Source organism: Anser brachyrhynchus (assembly GCF_964034855.1).
Source record: "Anser brachyrhynchus genome assembly, chromosome: 3".
Classification (NCBI taxonomy): Eukaryota; Metazoa; Chordata; class Aves; order Anseriformes; family Anatidae; genus Anser; species Anser brachyrhynchus.
In genome coordinates, this window is record NC_137696.1 from 115852995 (window position 1) to 115874589 (window position 21595).

General features: G+C 36.1%; 1 protein-coding gene across 1 annotated transcript in view; it reads right to left on the bottom strand.

Annotated features, from left to right (window-relative positions):
* Positions 1 to 32: 32 nt before the first annotated feature.
* WDR35 (WD repeat domain 35) overlaps positions 33 to 21595 on the bottom strand; it is a 42154-nt gene continuing 20591 nt past the window's right edge. Inside the window, exons 12-27 of the mRNA XM_080585707.1 lie at positions 20939 to 21083; positions 20190 to 20259; positions 19400 to 19453; positions 17321 to 17430; positions 15588 to 15798; positions 14920 to 15000; positions 14655 to 14791; positions 11377 to 11580; positions 9585 to 9731; positions 8382 to 8514; positions 7292 to 7402; positions 5975 to 6139; positions 4843 to 4983; positions 3310 to 3466; positions 2373 to 2613; positions 33 to 1262 (exon numbers count right to left, since the gene is read on the bottom strand). Of these exons, the coding sequence (XP_080441833.1) occupies positions 1115 to 1262; positions 2373 to 2613; positions 3310 to 3466; positions 4843 to 4983; positions 5975 to 6139; positions 7292 to 7402; positions 8382 to 8514; positions 9585 to 9731; positions 11377 to 11580; positions 14655 to 14791; positions 14920 to 15000; positions 15588 to 15798; positions 17321 to 17430; positions 19400 to 19453; positions 20190 to 20259; positions 20939 to 21083 (2255 nt within the window). The 3' untranslated portion in view covers positions 33 to 1114. The remainder of the gene's footprint in view (positions 1263 to 2372; positions 2614 to 3309; positions 3467 to 4842; positions 4984 to 5974; positions 6140 to 7291; positions 7403 to 8381; positions 8515 to 9584; positions 9732 to 11376; positions 11581 to 14654; positions 14792 to 14919; positions 15001 to 15587; positions 15799 to 17320; positions 17431 to 19399; positions 19454 to 20189; positions 20260 to 20938; positions 21084 to 21595) is intronic.

Here is a 21595-nt window from a genome sequence, read left to right on the forward strand (position 1 = left end):
CTCAGGGCCAGCGAGAGACAACCCCAGATATCAGACTATAAAAATATTTAATAAAGCGTATTCTAAATACAAAATAGGGTTTATTCTTACGTAGTGTGATGTTAACCAAAAACGTTTTCCCTCAGGTCGAGCGAAAAACGATACCAGAATAGAAAAAAAATATTTAATAAAGCATATTCTAAAACAAAATGGGATTTATTCTTACATAGCATAATGCTAACTGAAATACATTTTTCCCCAGGTGTCTTTTAGTGAGTCCTCACCCCCTTTTCCCAAAAACACAGTGACTTGAGGTGAATTATAATGCTTGCAACCTGCCAAGTGCTGACTCATGGAGAAAGCTCATGAAGTGGAGAAAGGGCCTGCAACCTTTCCATACAGCACTACCAAAGCTGTGGCTCAAAGCTAGCAATAAAATAGAACAGCTCAGGTCTAAGTAAAGCTATGTTCCTTGAACAGATTTCAAGAGCTGAACTGTCATCCTCCTTCGAAATGAAGGTTTAACAGTTATCACTGCTCCCTTCGAGCTACCTGCAGGTACAATGCAGCTCATTACCAAATTTCAGTTTCAAGGTTCACAGTGGTTTCCTGCACTGATTAAACACAGCACCAGAGAAAGCTCGTGAACCCAACTGCAGACTGAAAGCACTGATTTCTAAATGTTAGCAAGTCCTTTATTACAGTTGTGGATTTAATTACACTTGGCAGAAGAACATAGCACAGGCATATAACTAAACTAGTAGTGTCACTCTAATAAAACAGTTGTGATTTGTGAATTTTAGGAAAGCCAATTATTTCCTATGTAATTATAGAAATGAAAAAAGTGGAGTTCACTCAAAGTAAAATGTGTTAAAACAAACCTACATTCAGTTTGCATGGTTTAGAAATTAGGCTCAATTTACAATTCATAAAGAATGGTGTTGGCTTAAACCTTCGTAAAAAAAGTTAACAGATATTTCTTCACATAAATGGAACCATTAAATTTTTTTTGAAACATTTCTGTAATAGTAGCATTATCTGTGACAATACAGTATAAAAACATCATATGTGAATTACAGTTTAGACAGTATGTTTGAGACGTAACAGATACAAGGATAGAGCCCTCTCTCCTCTGCTATGCTGAACTGTGGCACAGAGGGCAGAAGTTATAATTGCTTCTTTCTTTGGCTTTCATACAATGCTTACACACACTGCACATCCAGAATCGATACTCCAGGATAGGGTCTCCTGTTGCAACACATATAGGAAGTTTCCCATCTCCACTGTTTAAAGAGTAAATAAAAGGATAAAAACACAGTTTTTAAGTAGCAACAAAAACTTATTTTGTAGACATCTGCAAACCGTATAACACCTTTAACTATATGCTAATTGTGTGCTTACAACTACTTAAAAAACTGGTGATGTTTGTCTGTAAAATATTGCTTCTCTATTCAGATGTGTGCTAATTCCTTATTAGAAGTTATTACGTCATAATATTTATACAGTTAGAACAGCCAAGTCTGTAAATCTTCACTCAACAGAATGCACACCCAGAGAACCATATAGTCAACAAATTAGGGCCAGGAGATCCAAAGATGAAGTGAAAAACAGTAAAGGATATACAAAGGTAAGGCTCAATTGGCACCTGCACTTCTACTGCATTTATTCTTCCGAAGGGTCAACAAAAGTTATTAGTGAGTTTCCATGAAGTAAAAATCAAACAAGTTAAAATCCTGTTCATTAAAAATAATAATCCTGTTCATTAAAAATAAATCTGATTCACAATTTCCATACTCATATGTTCCATGCTTTTAGCCGAAAAAGATGTCAAAGACTCCATTTTGGGTACAGCCGCTCCAAAGAACTACCCGTTACACCTGCTTTTCATTTTCTGATTCTTTCACTTATTCATCTTCTCACAGTGTATAGATGTAAGTAATGTAAGTAATTCACAAAACACTGTAGGCATTGTATTAGTTAAACATTCACTCATGTTAAACATTCACTCATTCACATTTGCATCACACCACAACAGTAATGCAAACATGGTAACATGATTGTTAAGGTATCACATGCCACTAAAGTGAAGGTCTTAAGTGAAGCACTCTTGTGCTTCACATGTATTTTAAATTAAGAAGTTATGACCTGACTAGTTCCTTGAATACAGACAATCTCTATTCTCCCAAATTAAATAATGTTGTATTACCCTTTCTGTGAAAGGGCTAACACTGGCCTCATTCTTGCTCAGTATTTGGTTCAAGCAGCAAAGAATCTAACTTGGTCACACAAAAACTGCTCAAACACAAATACAGGCCACAGAAAAAAAAAAAACAGCAAAACAAACAAACAAACAAAAAGGTGATTTGTTATTGTATCCTATAAATATAACCCACCTCTCAAGAACAACATCCAGATCAGATTTTTTGTTATTCTTAGGACAATGTCTCGTGAATATCTCTAAAGCAAGATCTTCATATTGTTGCCTCTGGTCTGGGCTAAGAGTTTCCAAGGATTCTAGTTTAACAAAGGCTTTTGAACATGTATCAAATGCTCTATTTGCACATGCACAGAGAGCCAAAAGAGAATAGATTTCAACTGGAGGGATAATGTCTTCATAATCTCGCAAATGAAGAGCTAAGAGATAGAAAAAAAAATCCAAGGATATCATTATGTGCCTTCTGAGAAATGCAAGCTTCTATAAGAAATAGTTGCTATGAGTATATAGCATTAGTCTTGACAGTAATTCCATTGGACAATAAAAACCGAAGTCTCTTCATTGACATGGCTATGAAGCATGCATGGTTCAACACATTTCCAAAAATCAATAAAAAAACAAGGAAAACCAAGAGGACTTGAATGACAACTGAAGGAGTTTTATTGATGCTGTGACACTTCCCTCCCTGACCTTTTTTTTTTTTTTTTTTTAAAACATGCTAGAGGTATTTGAAATGGAGCTTCATTTTACTTGGAGAAAGCAGAGGGCACTATTTGCTTCTCTAACTCCCACAGATTCTTTAAGAAGCTTTACAGGGAGGTCTGATGTGAATTAAAGAAGAAACTTAAAGACAGAAAAAAAAAACAGTTAGCAGAACAGATAAAAAGGCTGTCCAATTTAACAGGTAATATTTGGCAAGTTAGATTTCCATCGTAACCAATAATGTACTTTCCAGGTATCTTGACTACAGCTATATTCAGTTCGTTACATGGCTTTGTTTTAAATTCAGTGGATCTAGCAACAATAGAAAAATGTCAACTATAAATGAAATTATGTGCTGCGCAAGCCTGTAAAATTAGAACAGTTTCTTTACATGCTTAAAAACAATATCCTACCTGTTTTAAGTGCTGCATCTACAGAACCTTTGTAAAGCTGCCTTTGTGCAAGTATGAAAAAGTGGTAAGCCTCAGCTCCTCGCCAAGCATTGTCTGCAAAGCGATTAGTTGAAGAAAGAACATCATCTTCTAGCAAACCAGCCAAAGCTGAAGCAGCCTGAAAACAAGCAGTATCACAAGTAATTTTTATACGAGACAGATACAGAAGGAAACGGGGATATATGAAAATAACTTTTCTGTAGTTGGTGATTATACCAACTGTTTGTGTTAGTTGGGGAAAAATATAAATATAAAAATATATTTTAAAAAATATAAAATATAAAAATATATTTACAAATATATTTTAAAAATATAAATACATGGACCTAAAATCTATGTTGATAGGCATTTTACACAGTGCCTAAAAGGAACATATGGTGCAGATTTTCAAAGATAAATATCATATACATTTGTACAAATATATTCTGTGCACATCTGCAGACTAGTTCATAGTTTGGGTTAATATTCCATTTCAACACCAAATCTCTTAAAACTTTGTTTAACCTCTTTCATTTATGCATACAAAGTAAGTGCAAGCAGAAAAAAAAAATCATCCAATTGCTTCCCCTATACCTGGAGCAGTTTCTTTCCTAAATTATATCCAGTTTAGCTTAATCTAATCACAAAATCTCACTTTGGGACTGATACTCCTGAATGTTAGTAAAGTGAAAGTCTCACAGGAAAAAAAAAATCTTTCTTAGTATCTTCTTAGTATCTTCTTAGTATCTTCTTAGTATCTTCTTAGTATCTTCTTAGTATCTTCTTAGTATCTTCTTAGTATCTTCTTAGTATCTTCTTAGTATCTTCTTAGTATCTTCTTAGTATCTTCTTAGTATCTTCTTAGTATCTTCTTAGTATCTTCTTAGTATCTTCTTAGTATCTTCTTAGTATCTTCTTAGTATCTTCTTAGTATCTTCTTAGTATCTTCTTAGTATCTTCTTAGTATCTTCTTAGTATCTTCTTAGTATCTTCTTAGTATCTTCTTAGTATCTTCTTAGTATCTTCTTAGTATCTTCTTAGTATCTTCTTAGTATCTTCTTAGTATCTTCTTAGTATCTTCTTAGTATCTTCTTAGTATCTTCTTAGTATCTTCTTAGTATCTTCTTAGTATCTTCTTAGTATCTTCTTAGTATCTTCTTAGTATCTTCTTAGTATCTTCTTAGTATCTTCTTAGTATCTTCTTAGTATCTTCTTAGTATCTTCTTAGTATCTTCGTATGTTTTTGTTGTTACAGTGAAAGAAAGATTCTTCCATTACAAGAACACATTAAACAATAGGCAGAAAAGTATCTAATAATACAAATGATTTAAGTGTTTAAAATATTATTTTAAACAATATGTCTTCATGGAAGACTAGCTTTAAGTAAAGAAAGGAAAGCTTTTTTCTTGAAAGGAAAGGTGTTATTTAAAAAGAAAAGCCTCAGTTTTATTTATTCTCACTAAGTAGAATATAACAGTAAGTTTGTAGAACTCAGGAAAAAAAAGACAACTCTACCTCTGAGCTTTTTCCTTTAACTTTTCCCCTTTGTTTATTTTGCATTTGTTCGTGGCCTTGCTCTATAAGTAAAGCTGATAATACATAAAGCTTTTTAACTCGCAAAGGCTTTGTTCTTTTCTTTGCTTCTTCATCCGCAATCTGAAAAAACAACACCGAGCAATTATTGTAGATAGATACAGATAAAAGTCACTTAATTCTCTTGGACAGTTACACACTTGTACAAACCTAGGAAATTATGCCAAAATGGATGGATGTTGTATATGAATATAATAATTTGGACTGCAAACAGAACTCTGAATGAATGTCTAAGTGAAGAATGCACATCATTCTGTATTTAACTAGCTTAGAAGTATATGATACCACATATTCAGTATGTTTACTCAGAAAAGATAAATCAGTGTAACCATATCTCCATATATAAGTCTGCTGACAATCTAAAAATAAACCAAAAAATAACAGATTTTTAAACAGTTAAATTTAAGAAATGTGTAAGAAATACGTAGCTTTCAACAAGATCTACTGGTTCTCCCAGTAAAGAATGGATCTTGAAAGTAACACAAGCACACACACAAATAAGTTTGCTATAAAAATTGCATATCACTCTTACAGATATGTACATAAATCTCTGCAGCCAAACCAAATCTAGGCAAAGTACTTATCTTAAAAACACATAAGCAGTTTCTGTTTGAAGGCAGAAATACCAAGATTTAACTTGCACTTCACAGCATTATTAATTTTTAAAATAAAGGAGACAAAACCAGTCCACGCAGCATAAAACAATGTAGACTTTGCACCCAGGCTGGTCTACTATACTCTTTCAACTAGACAACAGACCTTTTCTGAGGTGCAGTTCACCTCATTCTGAAGAGACAGTCTCAAAATAAATCAGATGGCTTGTGTTCTGAAAGTCTCACCACTGGCTAAAGAGAACATCCAGGGTAACTATTTCAGATAGAGATACCTTGAACTTAGAACTGGATTAATCTTGGCAGTATCCTGTATAATGGCACATGCTTACCACCTGCACATGGTTAACACCCAGATAACACCAAGAAAATAAAGACAGCATGGAAATAACTGGGGTTTTGGACTAGCTTATTATTTGACATAAAAATAAAACCTGCAATACCTTGAACATGAGATTAGCAGCTTCAAAGAAATAATTGGCTTTACGATAGAGTTCTATAGCATCAAGGATTTTATTCTTTTCCAGTAAATGACTCGCATATCGGGCTAACAAGGATCCAATCTCTTTCATATTGTGATTTTTAGCCAGCTCCACAGCTTTATTCCACTAGAAATAAAAGCAAACAGAGAAATCAACCTCAATTTTCCAATTACATTCTCAGAACAAGCTTTGCCATGAATAATCTGCAACATTTGCATGCAGTATTTCATCACTATTTAGAATGAGGCTACTATACAAAAAGTAAAAAACAAGAGAATACCAATGCTAACATCATTGCCAATCATTTGATACAGCATGCCTGTGAAACAAATGCTGGACCTTGGTCCAAAACCACAGAGAAAGCAGTTGCTTCTGCTTTGGTAAAAGCTTTGCTTTTGGTAAAAGCAAAATCACTTCATTGCTGCTCTGTTGGACGTGTGGATTTCAACACTTGTATTTCTGAAACCCAGACTCTCAAAAGCACATCTAAAAGAGGACATCAGCCCATGAGCTCGCAGCATAAACAATTGAACTTCACCTATCCTTCTACACACCTCATTTTTGGTCCACGAATTTTCTTATCTTCAACAGTTTGGCTACTGTGTTTGCCCACTGAAGTTTGGCAGGACTGAGACTCCTGACTGAATCTCATACCCGACAGCCCTTCAGATCCATCAGCTAGGAAACTGTACACAAGGCCAACATTAACCAGCCTTGCCATGCCTGTACATCAAGCTCCTCTTTGCCATTCACACTTTCTCTCCTATTTGTGTTGATGCGAACGTCTGTGCAGGTGAATCATACTGGGGAACAGCACTAGCTGTAACATGCTGATCGTTTCTCAGAGTAGTTCTTTTCCAGCTACAGGCCAGTGCAGCCACAAGCACATTTGCATCTGTATAAGGAAGGAGGGGGAATATGGAAACCATGCAGCCAGAAGCTCTCTGGTCTTCCCCTCATTCCATCAAGAGGCACGGCTGCCTTCTGCTGACACGAAGCTAACTATAGCCTAGCGCTACAAAGGCCACATGGCCACATATTTCTGTATGCTGAGCATGTTTACCACACACACAGAAGTAGCATTGCTGTAAATTCGTATGGATTCGTCCTTTCACTGATCTAGCACTAATTTCAGATAACTGGCTTAAGAACAGAAGTATGAGTTTTCATACATAAGAATCAGACAATTAACAAGGAATTGTATTTAACTGGGTAGTAGAATAAAAGCCTCAACTGCTAACTGTTATGGCTAAAGCAGATCATCTCCTCTTGTCCTACCTGGTTGAGATGTACACAGGTATCCACTGCATCCTTTGGTCGATTACATTTCAGAAATGCTGAAACAGCTTGTTCACACATTCCCACTCTTACAAACATATAAGCTATATCCTGAAAAAAAGCATCGGCACCATGTTAAATTCACTTTCAAGTTTTTACTGTATTGAATAGTAACTACAACACCATTGTATTTTTAATTCCAAAAAGCTGGAGAAAGGGGCTGTTTGTTTTATGGACTCTGAAGATAATGTGCACTGTTGCCAATCTTCTGAACGGTATGCTACTTTCACACACTAACCTCTGGAACGTACACTGCTTCTGACTTTAAAGAAATGCTACCTTAAAAGCTTTCTTTCAAATCAAATCATACCAGAAGAACTGTGTTCTTATTATTTACTATCCATCTCATGAAACTTTGCAATTACAGAGATTAAAAAAAAAAAGTGCTACATCTTGCTTTGTTCAAACAACTAAAAACGAACATCAAGTTAGCATGCTTTGCATTTTTCAAGCATTTTGGAGTAATCAATCATATCACAGGCTTAAATTAGTTAGGACAATAGGTCATTTCAGGCCATACCACCAGCTTTCCCTCCTTTCAGCAGAGGATCTCTAATTTTCACTGCCCATTAACATTCCCACCAGAGCTATTATGTAAGACGTTAAACCAGTGATAGAAACCAGGAAGAATTTGGGGGAAAAAAAGAGCGTGTGAATTAGACGACAAAATGAAAGCTAAATTAAGTATCCAGCCATGAGAAGTGACTTCTTAGTGAAGCACAGTTATTTTAGAGACAAATGCCACAGGTAGGGAGGGAAGCAGTGAGTTACAACTTAGCCGAACTTAACCACAGAGCATGACCAATAACCACATCTATCTGGGGAACTGGCCGATAACGGAAAGGAAGAATGATGGAGAATGAAAACAGTATTATTTTAGGATCAATACCAAAGTAGCACCATTATGCTTAAGTAAGTAGGTCATATTCTGCATTCTTCCTTTGTTTTTCTCTTAACCCTACCAAGATGGGATACTTTAAATAAATAGTTCAGCATAAGCCAATGAAAAATAAAGGTGCTTCTTGCTCACAGGGAGTAATTTGTTATTCTCCGGAAGCGAGTTAGCAAGATTCTCTAGTCCCTGGTAGTCCTCCAGCATGTAGTAACACTCAGCTAAACGTTCCTGGTTTCGTCCTTGTACATAATACTGTACAGCATTTAACCTAGTAAGGAAAAAAAAAAAGTGTTAAGTGTGGTGCTATCTGACATATAGGCACAAGTAAAACTTCAAACTGGGTAAGCCAGCTTCATCTGTAAATTTAAAGTGACATTTTAAATAGGTAAGGTTTTGTAGCTAGAATTTCACAGCTTTCCTAAAATGCACTGAAAGTTTTACTTTTCAGAGATTGTTATACTGAAGTAGTAGCAAGATTGATTTTCTGACTAGCATAAGTCAAGGAATCTTAAAACCATATTCCCACACCTGCACAGATCATGGCTGAGAGTCAACAGCAACTTGTAGCAAAACTGAAAGCTTTGTTGAGTGCCTCTGTACTCTAAAACACACACAAGTAATAACATCTCCAAGATCATCCTCTTAAGTTCCCTAAAGCATCTAAAAATATGTTTACAGAATCTACTCAAAAGTTTCCACCTACTTCGGGGGCCAAGGTCTTTGGGATATTACAATTCAGGTAATTGTGGTATGTAGTGGAGCTGTGGAACACCATCAGGCAGAATGTTCTGGATACTAAAAAATTTACATGGGCTTAAAAAGCAACAAGAAAAATGTATGAAAGAAAATCTCATTGCAGGTCATTAACCACTCAGACACCACTTCTAGTTCAGTAAGTCTAGTATGTAGTTTTAGCACTCTAGAAAATCTATGGTTGGTTTTGAAACTCACTGATATTTAAATACCTTTCTTCTACTTTTTTTTTTTGTTTTAAATGATTTTCTTTTGTTTAATACTAGCCTAGATATAGAGAGTATAACTGTTTGTATAGGTATTTCTCTACCCCCCTGCTCTGAAGGAACCAGATTTCTGACAACACAGATTGATTTATTTATTTTTATTTCCTTCATTCTTTAGATAGTTGATCAACAACTCTCTGTTCAAAGGTACAGGCCATGATGGAACCATAAATGTTTGTGCTAAATCTCATAATTCTAAAATTATTTTATGTATTATCCTGTCTTTCCCGACATCTATGCCTCCGCATAACAAGTCTTGTAACCAGTGTTATCGATTCCTTCAAACTTTCCTTCTTACTGCTTCCTTTACAGAACATACCATTTCTGACGGTCTGCAAAATAATCTCCGATAGCATTGTGTGCTTGTTCAAGAAGGGCATCATCTGAATCACCTGAGCCAGTTTTCAACAGCTGCAGTACTCGAAACCAGTCTCCTAGTTTTATCCGTAGTCCAATGGCAAGATCTCTAATATAAACGGAAAACAGCAGGGGAAAGCCAAAGACAATAAAATATCTAACAAAAGTCTTGAGATAGGTATCCAAAAACATTTTCACATTCATAAGGTACAAACAGGTATCACAGTGATACCTTGTACAACTTAAACAATATTCTGTATAAGTAAATACTTATTAGTAAGGGGAAAGGCCAAGAGGCAAGGAATATGAATAATGAAGGATAAAGATGATACATAATAAAATTCATTTCAGAGACTTCTCTTTCAAATTCAAGATGACTCTGGGTGAAGGAGAAAGACTTAGGAGTAATCCTTCCTTTTTATTATTTACCCATTTCCTACCACGTAACATTGGAATTTTGTGTGTGCAAATGCTGCAATTCCACAGGTGGATAGGAAATAAGTGGGAGAAATATATATAGCTCATTTTAAAATGTTCTAAACTTAAAGTGAGCTGAGGAATGCACTAGCAAGTCAGTGCAGTCAGCCAAATAAAAACATCTATGTAAAAAACTTAAAATTGTACTTGCAAAGTATATTTCAGCCTTATTTATGGTAGGTCCTTAGCAAGATTTTTCTAGTGGTGAGAAGACATACAAGGTCAATACAGAATTGTTTTTTTTTCCTGGAGAACACGATGTTCTAATGCTGAAGAAACTAGTAAAAAAAGAAATCAGTCTTTGCATTCTACAATCCTATAATGGCCAAACTTCTCTTCAGCTATTTGGCGAGGAATGTGTCATATCTAAAAAAAAAAAATGTGTTTCTGTGCAACTCAAGTGCTTGTGAGACATTCCACCTCTTCAAAACAGCATACTTCCAAGGGCTAATTATGTGCAAATTTTTCCCATTACCAGGCTCTAATATGAATCTTCCCCCAGCTCCTGCCTTCTTCCCCCTCCACTCCAAATTGGGGAAGGGGGACATTCCTCATTTTTATAGCATGAAAGAAGAATTATTATTTTTTCTCCAACATTCCCTACTTTTTTGCATGACCACATTAACCAAAGCCTAAACGTTTCACATATGCAGAAGTGATTCATGCTTCTTTTCATGTTTGACCACCTCCTACATGCTGCATCCAACAATTGCTGCTTATTACTGAAAAAGGACAATGAGAAATATACAGCGCTCTAGCTAGCTAGCTAGGTAACTTATAATTTTCAGTATTACTGTCATTTTGCTTTGTTTTCATTCGTGAGCAAAAACCTCCACTAGTCCACAATTTCATCCTCAGTCCTTTCTGTTTCTCCAGAGATTACAGTTAATTAAAAACTGCATTGTTTGTATATGTAATTGGAAAGAATGTGTACTTGGCAACTAGCTAACTAAGAGCAAACAGTACTTAAACATTAGTTTGTTTGTATTTTTGGATTCCCAGATGAAATACCTACAAAATATTTGCTAGAAACATCTATGAAACACAGCACTACCTAGAGCAGCTAAGGTTTTGCAGTTTGTGATGTGCTGATTCACATACAGAATTGCTTACCTACGGATATAACAAAGTTCTCTCTGTCTGATCTTGTTCTGTGTTTCCAGAAACCGGTGAAGAATCCTCAGTGCTAAATCAGCCATTCCTTATTAGTGCAAGCATTTTTTTTTTCCCCAGACATTTTTATTTTATGTGCTGCTGAGATGACTACATGCAATTACCTTCTGTCCATATTCAAATACATTCTTTCAGCTTCTTCAAATCTGCTAAAATAGGCTGCCACTTCTGCTTGCTTCATTGACTCGCTCTGCAGGTTTCCTAGACGCTTTACAAATTTAATACCTTGATAATCTTTGCAGCGCACAAAAGCTTGTTCTGCGGTCTGCAGATCTAGCTTCTGAAGAGCAGCTTCAGCCAGAAGACGCCTGTGTGAAAAACAAACATAATACATATAAAAGCAACTATAAAATAAGTTAAATGACAATCCAATTAACCAGTCATTATTTAAAGAAGACATTCAAGTTAGTGCTACAGCAATACTCAATTGTATTGCTAACTAACCTTAATTTAATTGTCCCCAGTACATTCTGTGATCTAACATGCAATCAGTACTTACTCCGTACTGATTCAAGGAAAGATATTCAAATTGCTAATATTCTTTTGTTCAGCAAACAGAATGACACTGGATTGGTAAGAAAGGACGGTATTTGAGTGTTACAATTTGTCTGTGTGAAATGTGTGGGTAGCCTCAATGCAGCACCGTTTAAATTTTTCTGCCTATGCATATCATAACTTTAAACGTTGATGGCAACTTTAGTATACAGGCTCCAACTAAACTAGCCGTGAAGAATAAATTATATTTCTAATCCGTCTGAGTGTTCTTTGTCCAGTTAGCACAGCAGTTTGGGAGAGCAGAACAGCTCAGGAAATGTACTAGTACTGCCTAATTGGTTGAGTTCTGCAAATAGAAAATTTCTACCTTCAGACTAACCTATACCCATCAGGTGGTTTGCAAGTTTCTAGAATTTTCTGCAAAAATAAGACTAGGTATATTCAGACTATCTGCTTGACATCTTAAAATGAAGTTAATGCAGCAGGAAACTGATAAATCCAATAATATTATTGCTGTACTCAGTGATGTAAGCCATGCTTTGGCAGTATTAACTAAGTATTTTTGCATCAATTTGAGAAGGTTAATATCACTTCAACTCAAGTGTTCACCACTGACACCAGTAAAACCAAGAGGAAAAAAATATACAGAAATTTAATCAATGTGCAACACAATTCAGCCTTTTTATTGAGCTGCAGCAATAAGGGAACCGTCCTGTTTTCATGTGGAATATATCTGCTGTATAGCCAGTGTTTCTAGAACAAGATTTCAACAAGGCCAAGTGCAAGGTCCTGTACCTGGGCCGGGGCAATCCCAAGCACAAACACAAGCTGGTCAAAGAATGGATTGAGAGCAGCCCTGAGGAGAAGGACCTGGGGATGTTGGTTGATGAGAAGCTCAACATGAGCCAGCAACGTGCGCTTGCAGCCCACAAAACCAACCATATCCTGGGCTGCATCAAAAGCAGTATGGCCAGCAGGGTGAGGGAGGTGCTTCTCCTCCTCTGCTCTGCCCTTGTGAGACCCCACCTGGAGCCTGCATTCAGCTCTGGGGGCCCCAGCACAAGAAGGACGTGGAAGTATTAGAGTGAGTCCAGAGGAGGCCATGAGGATGATCAAGGGCCTGAAGCACCTCTCCTGTGAAGAAAGGCTGAGGGAGTTGGGGTTGTTCAGCCTGGAGAAGAGAAGGCTCTGGGGACACCTTACAGCGGCCTTCCAGTACCTAAAGGGGGCTGCACGGAGGCTGGGGAGGGACTCTGTCAGGGGCTGTGGTTACAGGACAAGGGGTAATGGCTTTAAACTAAAGTAAGGTACATTTAGATTAGATATAAGGAAGAAATTCTTTACTGTGAGGGCAGTGAGGCACTGGCACAGGCTGCCCAGAGAAGCTGTGGATGCCCCATCCCTGGAAGTGTTCAAGGCCTGGATGGGGCTTATGAGCAACCTGGTCTGGTGGGAGGTGTCCCTGCCCATGGCAGGGGGTTTGCAATGAGATGATCTTTAAGGTCCTTTCCAACCCAAACCATTCTGTGATTGTGTGATCTGTTCTGTACACGTATGTGACATCCTTTGTTTCCTTGCATATTGAAGATCAAGCCATTTTGGAGCAAGGTGAACTGCATTTGATGTACATTTTCTGATTTTACTACAGAAAACTTATACTGAGACACAGACTGTTTCAAAAACTAACAGCTGTTTTATATTAAATAAGCAGATGGTACTAGCATAAAGCATGAACAACTTCAAAATTCCAGAACTTTTCAGCTAGTTCAAAATATTAGTAAAAATGAGAACTTACAAAAAAAAACATTTTACCGTCATCCTCAAGCTAATAGAGTTATATTAGCATTACAGAAGCTTTCAATAAGTAGCTATCAAATCCTGTTTTTCAGAAAGTAAGTCCTGAAGACAAAAGCACAACTAGATAGTTAAGGAATGCTTTTGGGGACAGCCCTTAATGCAAGTTGTCTTAGAATTACTCAAACACTAGCTAAATTCCCCTCCGAACTATTAGAATTAATCGAACTCTCAAACTCCCCCAATGCAAGCCAAATGTCCAGGATTTAAATACAATAGTTAACTTCAAAGCAGAGCCAAAATTACTACAGAAAGGTACAGATACAGAAAATCTCCAGAGAGTTAAAGAGAACTGGCATAATGCCACACGTAACTTCAGAGAGTTTTAGTTTCTGTTACTGTTTTTCTTTAAATTATTGACTTTTCTTTTAATTAGATACCGTGGCATTTATTCTTCTAGCACCTACAATATGGGACATTAAGTGGATTTCCAGCACTGTTTTTCACATTTACTCTTTCAAATTTGCTGTGCAGAATTTAAGTTTAGTTTAATTGTTGAGTCCAACAGCTCCTTTCCTCAGATTATTTCCTTCCTAAAGCCTGTATCAAATCATGATTGACGTACCCTCCTCACTTCTCTCCTTCATGACCTGTCCAATATGGTGCATGGTTAATTAATTATACATGACTAGGAAGAAAAAGTTCTGGAAAACATACCTGCATTCTGGAAAAACATACCACATAGCCTGGAACTGTCCAAACACACCAGTTCCAAAAGATGTAGGGAACCAGGCTAGCAGGGGACTGCAGGATTCTCTTTAGGCCTTACATAAACACTATAATACTCTTTCTAGGTGATTCAGCCTCAACATGAAGACATACTCTCATTTAGAATAACAGCCCTTCAGATTGCAGCTGAGCACTCTTATTTAAAAAATAATGATTCTCATTAAAGTGTATACTGGTTGGCTGTTCTTAGTCTGAAATTTTTGTGTTTTTTTTACTTGAATAGCTAGTTCTATCTGAATAGGAAAAAAAATACAAAAGAAAATAAATTTAAACAAAGAAAGGTGGCTTATTAAGAGATTTTTACCAAAGCCTGGGATGTGGATTATCTTCTATGAATTGGGAAGATTCCTCAATCCCAACTTCTTCAATCAGTGCTCGACTGTCTCGTAATGAGCGAATCTCAAAATTGATGATGTAATCTTTGTTAGGACGTTCAGGATTCTAACACAATTAATAAAGAAACACAATTTTATTTTATGTTACATTTATTTTCACCTGTCAATACCTACTGTTCAAATCATTAAGACAGATACCAACTATTCCTACAAAATAAAATTCATTACACTTACCTTTAGTATTTCATCGAGAAGAACAGATTTGATTTCTAAATCTTCAAAGTTGCAAATATATCCAGAAGTTTGTATAGGTTCCTTAAAGTAAAGTTAAAAGGGAATAAACCTGTATTCTAAATAAAGTCTAAACAAACCTCTTAGGTATATGTAAAAAGATTTCCTTCTTGTCCAAACTAGGATTTAAGAGTATTTCTAACAGGACATAAATACTAAAATCCTTGGCATAAATGGTAATTCCATATAAACCAACATAATTAAAAATCCTTGTTTTCTATAACCAGATTATGAGAAAACGATAAAGGAAAACCTGCCAATATATGGATTCAACAGAACGGTGATCTGCAAGTAACTTTTCTAATAAAAAGTCAGTTCTTTATTTTTCAAAAGCATATATAAATTATGCTCCTGAAAATGTCATACATGCAAGAAAAATTACAGCTTTTTTTACTTTTTGTAGGTGTGATAGTTCACTTTTTATAGTTGTTTCATCAAACAACACCCTCACATTAGAGTTGACTAGATTTTGAGATTTCCAGTTATTTATTTATATAAAGTTTATATACCTAAACACTTACCTAATTAAACTGTAAACACAAGAACAACACTATTCAAAATAGAGCTATTAACTTATAAGTGAATTTATAAAATGAATAGTTCATATTTACCTCTGGATCCAAGTTTCTGAAGACATACATTCTTGTTTTCTCCATCATTGCAAACAAATCTGGATTATCTTTGGCCCATTTCATATCCCAGACATCTTTGCGTTCCAGTTTCAGCTGTTCACCTATCACTTGCTGTCCTGTACTGTCTATTACCCGTGCATCCAAGTCAAAGAAAGTCAAAACACCTGAAAGGTCGATGATAGCAACGCGACTTGGGGAGCAGGGGAAGGAAAGAAAAAAAAATAGGACTGCTAAATAATACTATTCAAACCTATAAATCAAATAATTTCCTGAGCTGGCACACTAGAACCAAGTTTCCCCTCTAATCTAATTTGATGCATTCAGATGCATGTGGCTTTCATTTATCATACAGCAGAGAGAGAACAGAGACACAGAAGATATTCTCAAAACCAAGGTTTTCATCTGCTCAAGGATCTGGCCCTGGAAGGTTCCGAAAAGTGCCTGTTTTTTATCCATCATTTTGAAGATGTTTAGTACTTCAGATAAAAAGTTGAGTAAACTACAGGTTCAGCCCCTCAAACTGTTTTCTTCACAGAGCCTAAAATTAAAAATTGAACATATGTGCTTTTCATTATTTACTAGGAGGCAGATTCTTAAATTAAAATACAGTGTGTGATCCAGTGTGTTCATCTCTAAAACAGGATTTCTGATATTTCTGCAAAGGGTGTTCTTAATATTTTTTCTAGACAATATGAAGTATAATTCAATTAATCTTTTAAGGCATTTAGAAATTGAATTTTCCACATATTTTAATGGGTTACATTTGAAAATTTCTAATTACATAGGTTGTCAGGGAATCACAGTAGCCTGGATTTACTGTTAGTAATTTACTACAAGGCCATTTTAAAAGCATTTTTTAAATATTGAAAGGTATTTAGACACCCTAAATCCTTTTAAAATCTCAAAAGAAACTCAGACAATTAGCTTCAAAACACTTGTGGATCTGAACCTTTTCTACTAACACAAAATCATTGAGGAAGGTAACAGCTTGGGTTCAAAACAAGACTAATGCAGCTATGACTAGATCATGTTGCCTTTCAAGTAATCTATTTTTGGTCTATACCTGAAGAGGTGAGCAACCTTCATGCTCATTACAAGTTTTGCTTTAAATTATAATTTTTTTTCTGAAGTGATTAAAATTGTCTTATGAGTGCCCTTTAGTTTATTTTTGCCTTTTCTGCCAAGACTCTCCACACTCTCATTAAAAAAAAAAAACAAAAAAACACTTAAATCTTAGTGGTTGTCTGCCAAGTACAAAGCAGCTTCAGTATTGGCACAGCTGAAGCTTAAGAGAACTAGTCTTGGTAGGGGCTTTACCACCAGCTACAGCTTGTAACACTGGAAAAATTAACATGGGATGAACAAACACAGAAACAGAAAAAAGCCTTAGAAATACAAAATCTTCATCAATTCATGATCACAGGAGGCTTATGGCTTATGTTTGGTTTACCTAATAATACAAAAATATTTTCCTGTATATGTTTCCTTAAACCTCCCACATACACCTTAAAGAGTTTAATACACAAGGAAGCTCTAGTTACTCGGTCTCTCACAGCAATCTGATGACTGGCCAGACTGATTACTAGTAAGTTGTTAAGCAACCATTAATGCCTAACAAAATAAGTAATTTATACTGAAGAAAAGCTGTTGCCGAATTACTAGTATTTTCACCAAAATCTGTTTGCTGTGTTGGAAGCAGACCTGTGACTTACCTGGAGTTGCAGTTCAAAGACAGCTGATATGGCCGGCAGTTCAGGGTATACTTCTGAACTATGCCAACATTAGGAAGACTGTACCTCTGAATAGTGCCAGATTCTCTGCCCTAGAGAAAAGCAATGCTTGCTTATTTTTCTACAAATACATAGCTTAACAAGATTTTCTTTATATGCTGTCCTAGACTAGAGAGTTTAGTCTAGGACTACTTTAAGGTAGTCCAAACTTCATTCCTTTTCTTTTTTTCTTGCACCCAAGACGATCTCCTAAGATCCTCATGTAAATTGCCTTTCACGTTTGACTTTTTACACACACACACACACACACACATATATATACACTCTATAAACTGAAAAGCAGATTTGGCCAGGAATGTCAGAAAATCTTGACCACTGTAATATTCATTTGACTTTAACATGTTTATCCAGATCTGGTCTCATATGTATTTCCTCTCATTCCCTTCTTTGTTAACCAAAGTCACTGATTAACTACCCTCCTACCCTCTTCATTTCTCTTTCTCACTTTTACTCTTCAAGCACAAACAGAATCCTACAGTCAACTACCGACCCTTATACTTTCTTCATTTGTTTTCTTTCCAATCACTCGCTGATTTTGTCAAACCCATTCAAAAGATGTCGTAAAAATCACTGGAGTAGGAGCATGGGAAAACACTGAGATTTTTCTTTGGGGGGTGGTTAAGATGAAGAGACAATGTTCTCTTCATATTTTTGTTTTGCTAGGTTAGTTTGCTTTACAGCCCATGCGTTATGTCTGTTCATCTAATGAGATCTCTCCTCTCAGACCAGAAAAAAAACACACATCAGCTGTATGGCATGATACAATATCTCACAAATTACAAATGTATAATACATAAATGTATTAACATAGCAAAATACATAAATGCAATATATATGGCAAAATACATAAATGCAATATTTACAGAATCACACAGAATGGTTGAGGTTGGAAGGGACCTCTGCAGGTTATCTGACACCTAGACCAGGCTGCCCATTTTTACAGTACATGGTGAGCTTTTTTTGCAATCAAAGTCTGGGAGATTTCTTGTACCTCCTATCTACAGTGCACATGAAGAAACGGAACCAGCAATGCCATTAACTGCATCGTCTGTCACAGAAGAGGCCAGAGGCTGCCTGGAGATTAATCCATGAGAGTCTGTTATCACCATGATAGGTAACAGAAACTCACATCATCATACATAATATTATTAATATGTAAATAGGAAAACTTTGTACATCTTTGGGCATTTACATACAGTCTAAAAGAGACCTCCCAGAACTCCAGTCACAGAATTGAGCCCTGACCTGGACCTTATCCTAAGAAAGGTGAATTAAACTCTACCTGTAAGTACTAAACCAGACACCTTGTCTATACTTAAATTACAAGCAGTTAGTAAATTAGCCCTCCCAAAGAAAGAGTCCAGGCTAATGGAAGAACCTGTAGAGTCATCTTTGAAGACATCTAGAAAGGGATTTCATCTATGTTAAGTTCAGATACCTAAATGCATCCTGAAAGCCAATAAAAGCAGCATGTCCAGCCTTAAACAACAGAAGGAGTTTAAGCACTTAGTAAGGTGGACCACTCCACCTAAAACCCATGTACAAGTCAGTTACCTAAATCATAAAGACTAACCTACCCTGAATTCAAAAAAGCTTTTGAAATTACAACTGCTTATGAGTTAATTGCAGAAGAGTCTCCTGCCTACAAGAGCATGTGGCAATTATTTGGTGGTTTTACTCAGCTGGGCAGCCGAGCTCCCTCACAACCATTCTCTCACTCCCCCTCCTCAAAGGGAAAGGGGGGAGAAAATATGATGAAGAGGGCTCAAGGGTTGAGGTAAGGACAGGGAGATCGCTCAACAATTATCATGACGGGCAAAACAGACTCTGTATAGGGAGATTAGACAAATTTATTGCCTATTACTAACAGGCTAGAAAATTGAGAAACAAAGAAAACCAGAAACACCTTCCCCCATCCACCCTCTTCCAACTCCTCCCCAGAAGCGGCACAGGGGAACCAGGGTTGCAGTCAGAAGAAGCTATTTTAATCCTGTAACTTACCACAAGTAGAATCTTATCAGATGCTGTTATTGCACAAATTGGATCTCTTGTTCCCTGAAAGTATACAAGCAATAACACCACCAGTTTTAATACTGCAATAAGAATGTACCTCTAAAGAAGAGAAAAGTTATATTTAAGTATACGAGAAAGTTGCCAAATACACACACGAAAGAGGCTAATCATTGTACAGTAAACGGATTGTTTATGACATTAGTAACCTTTGGTATAGGAAACATAACAACAGTAATAGTAACAGCTTCCTTTCTTCTCCTGCCCCTCCACCAGGAAAAAAAAATAGAAGAGAGATTTAACATAAAACACAAGAAGGCAACAATCCCTGACTTGAGACCCGTAATTAAGTTCAGCCGTTTAATGATATGTGTGTGTGCGTGCTTTCATAAAGTGAAAAAGGCCAAAAATACTAGTACAGATTACAAGCATTAGAGTTTCAACAAGCTTATGTTTTGTTGAAGTAAGGAGCTGCTTCTCAGCTTCTCACCAAGAAAACAGCAGGGGTCCATTAACTCTCCACAGTACAGAATAAACTTTTTCCTAAGTTCCATACAGTTTAGTGTACATTTCCAGCAGTACATAATGATAAAATAACAACATACTAACCAGAAGGAAGAAAACTAACACTTATGTACAAAAGGTAGAAGTAAAAGAAAGTTGATGTAAAATGACTGCTGCTAATAATGAAAACCTATGCAAATGCATAAAGAAACTCTACCTGCTAGTCTTTCAAGCTACCTGTGATACCATAATAAGCTAGCTAAAAAACAATGCTCACTTCAACAGCTTTGCTGTAATCAAGTTGTCTATCTGCAGATCCTGAAGGTGTGTCATCAATATGATAAATCCTGTAGAAAAGAAAAACAAAAATGGTTTAGTGGGTGACATTGGTAATAGGGTGATGGTTGGACCAGATGATCTTGAAGGGCTTTTCCAACCTTAATGATTTTATAAAATACGGTGACAGGACATAGTAGATTTAGAGAAGGATGCAACAGCATCTCTATGAAAGAAAATATTTTTCAAAAATCATGAAGTTGCAAGCCTGTGGAGGTGACAAATATTAATGCCACTAATGAGCGCATGGGAAGGAAAACTTTTGGAGGATGGATGAAGACAATTTTGACTTGTTTAGTCAGAGAACAACAGCCCATACAGAATTACAGGTCAAAGATATAGTCAGACAAGACTATTTAGAGAAGAACTAGCTGGATAAAATATGCCCTAATAGCCACTGATACACAAGCAGCAGTTAAAGTTATCAGAGTGAATATAGCTGCCTAGAAACTAAGGATACAGAGTAAGAAAATAAAATTTAAAAAAGCATTAGACATGCAGCTATCATGTTATCCAAGAGACTTGGATAACAACCACATATTTGTCACGAAAAACTACAGGCGTGCAAGTCAACGAATCTGAGTAGAAAAACAATAATGAGGAGTTCATATTTTAGGTATGGGATAGTCCACCTTTATCAAAAACATTATTTATGTGAAAGAAACAAAATGAAAAAACTTGAAGACAAACCTTTCCCTGCCTTCTTTTCTGGTCCGTGCTACCTGATTAATTTCCATTGCTGTGAGCTTCTTGGCCACACGATATTGCCAGACATAGAACGCTTCTTTTGAAGCTGCTACCACATGTGTTTTGGTCATTGTGACAAACAACGGCCCTGTTAAAAAACCCAAATGGTTGTGAAATTAGAGCAGCAAGTACTGGACTAGATGCTAATTTATAAAATTTCTCCCAGATGGATGAAACCATATCTCCATAAGTTGAAGGACAAAAGTTCTCATTAATTGAAAAGAAATTTCACTGTTGCCTTGTTCAGATGAATGAAGAAACTATTTCAAGGATCAGTTTTAAAATCAATACTTTCCTCCCTATTATTTCAACAACTTTCCCTCTCCTGAAGAAGAGGGTATAAAATACATAAATTTTCAGGTTAATGCTCAATTCAGGGATGTCTCAAGTGTTTAACAAGGTCTGTAAAACATGGAAATATTTTAAGTATTTGTAATTATTCATATACAAATAAAAGAAAGACTACAAAGATGACAATAGAGAAAATATTCTTTGATTAACACCACTTCAAAACAGTTAGCAAATTTCAAGTTAGAAAAGACCCAGAAACGCTATTTGTATCTTAGTTAATAGCTGGGCCAAAGAACAATTCTTCACCTG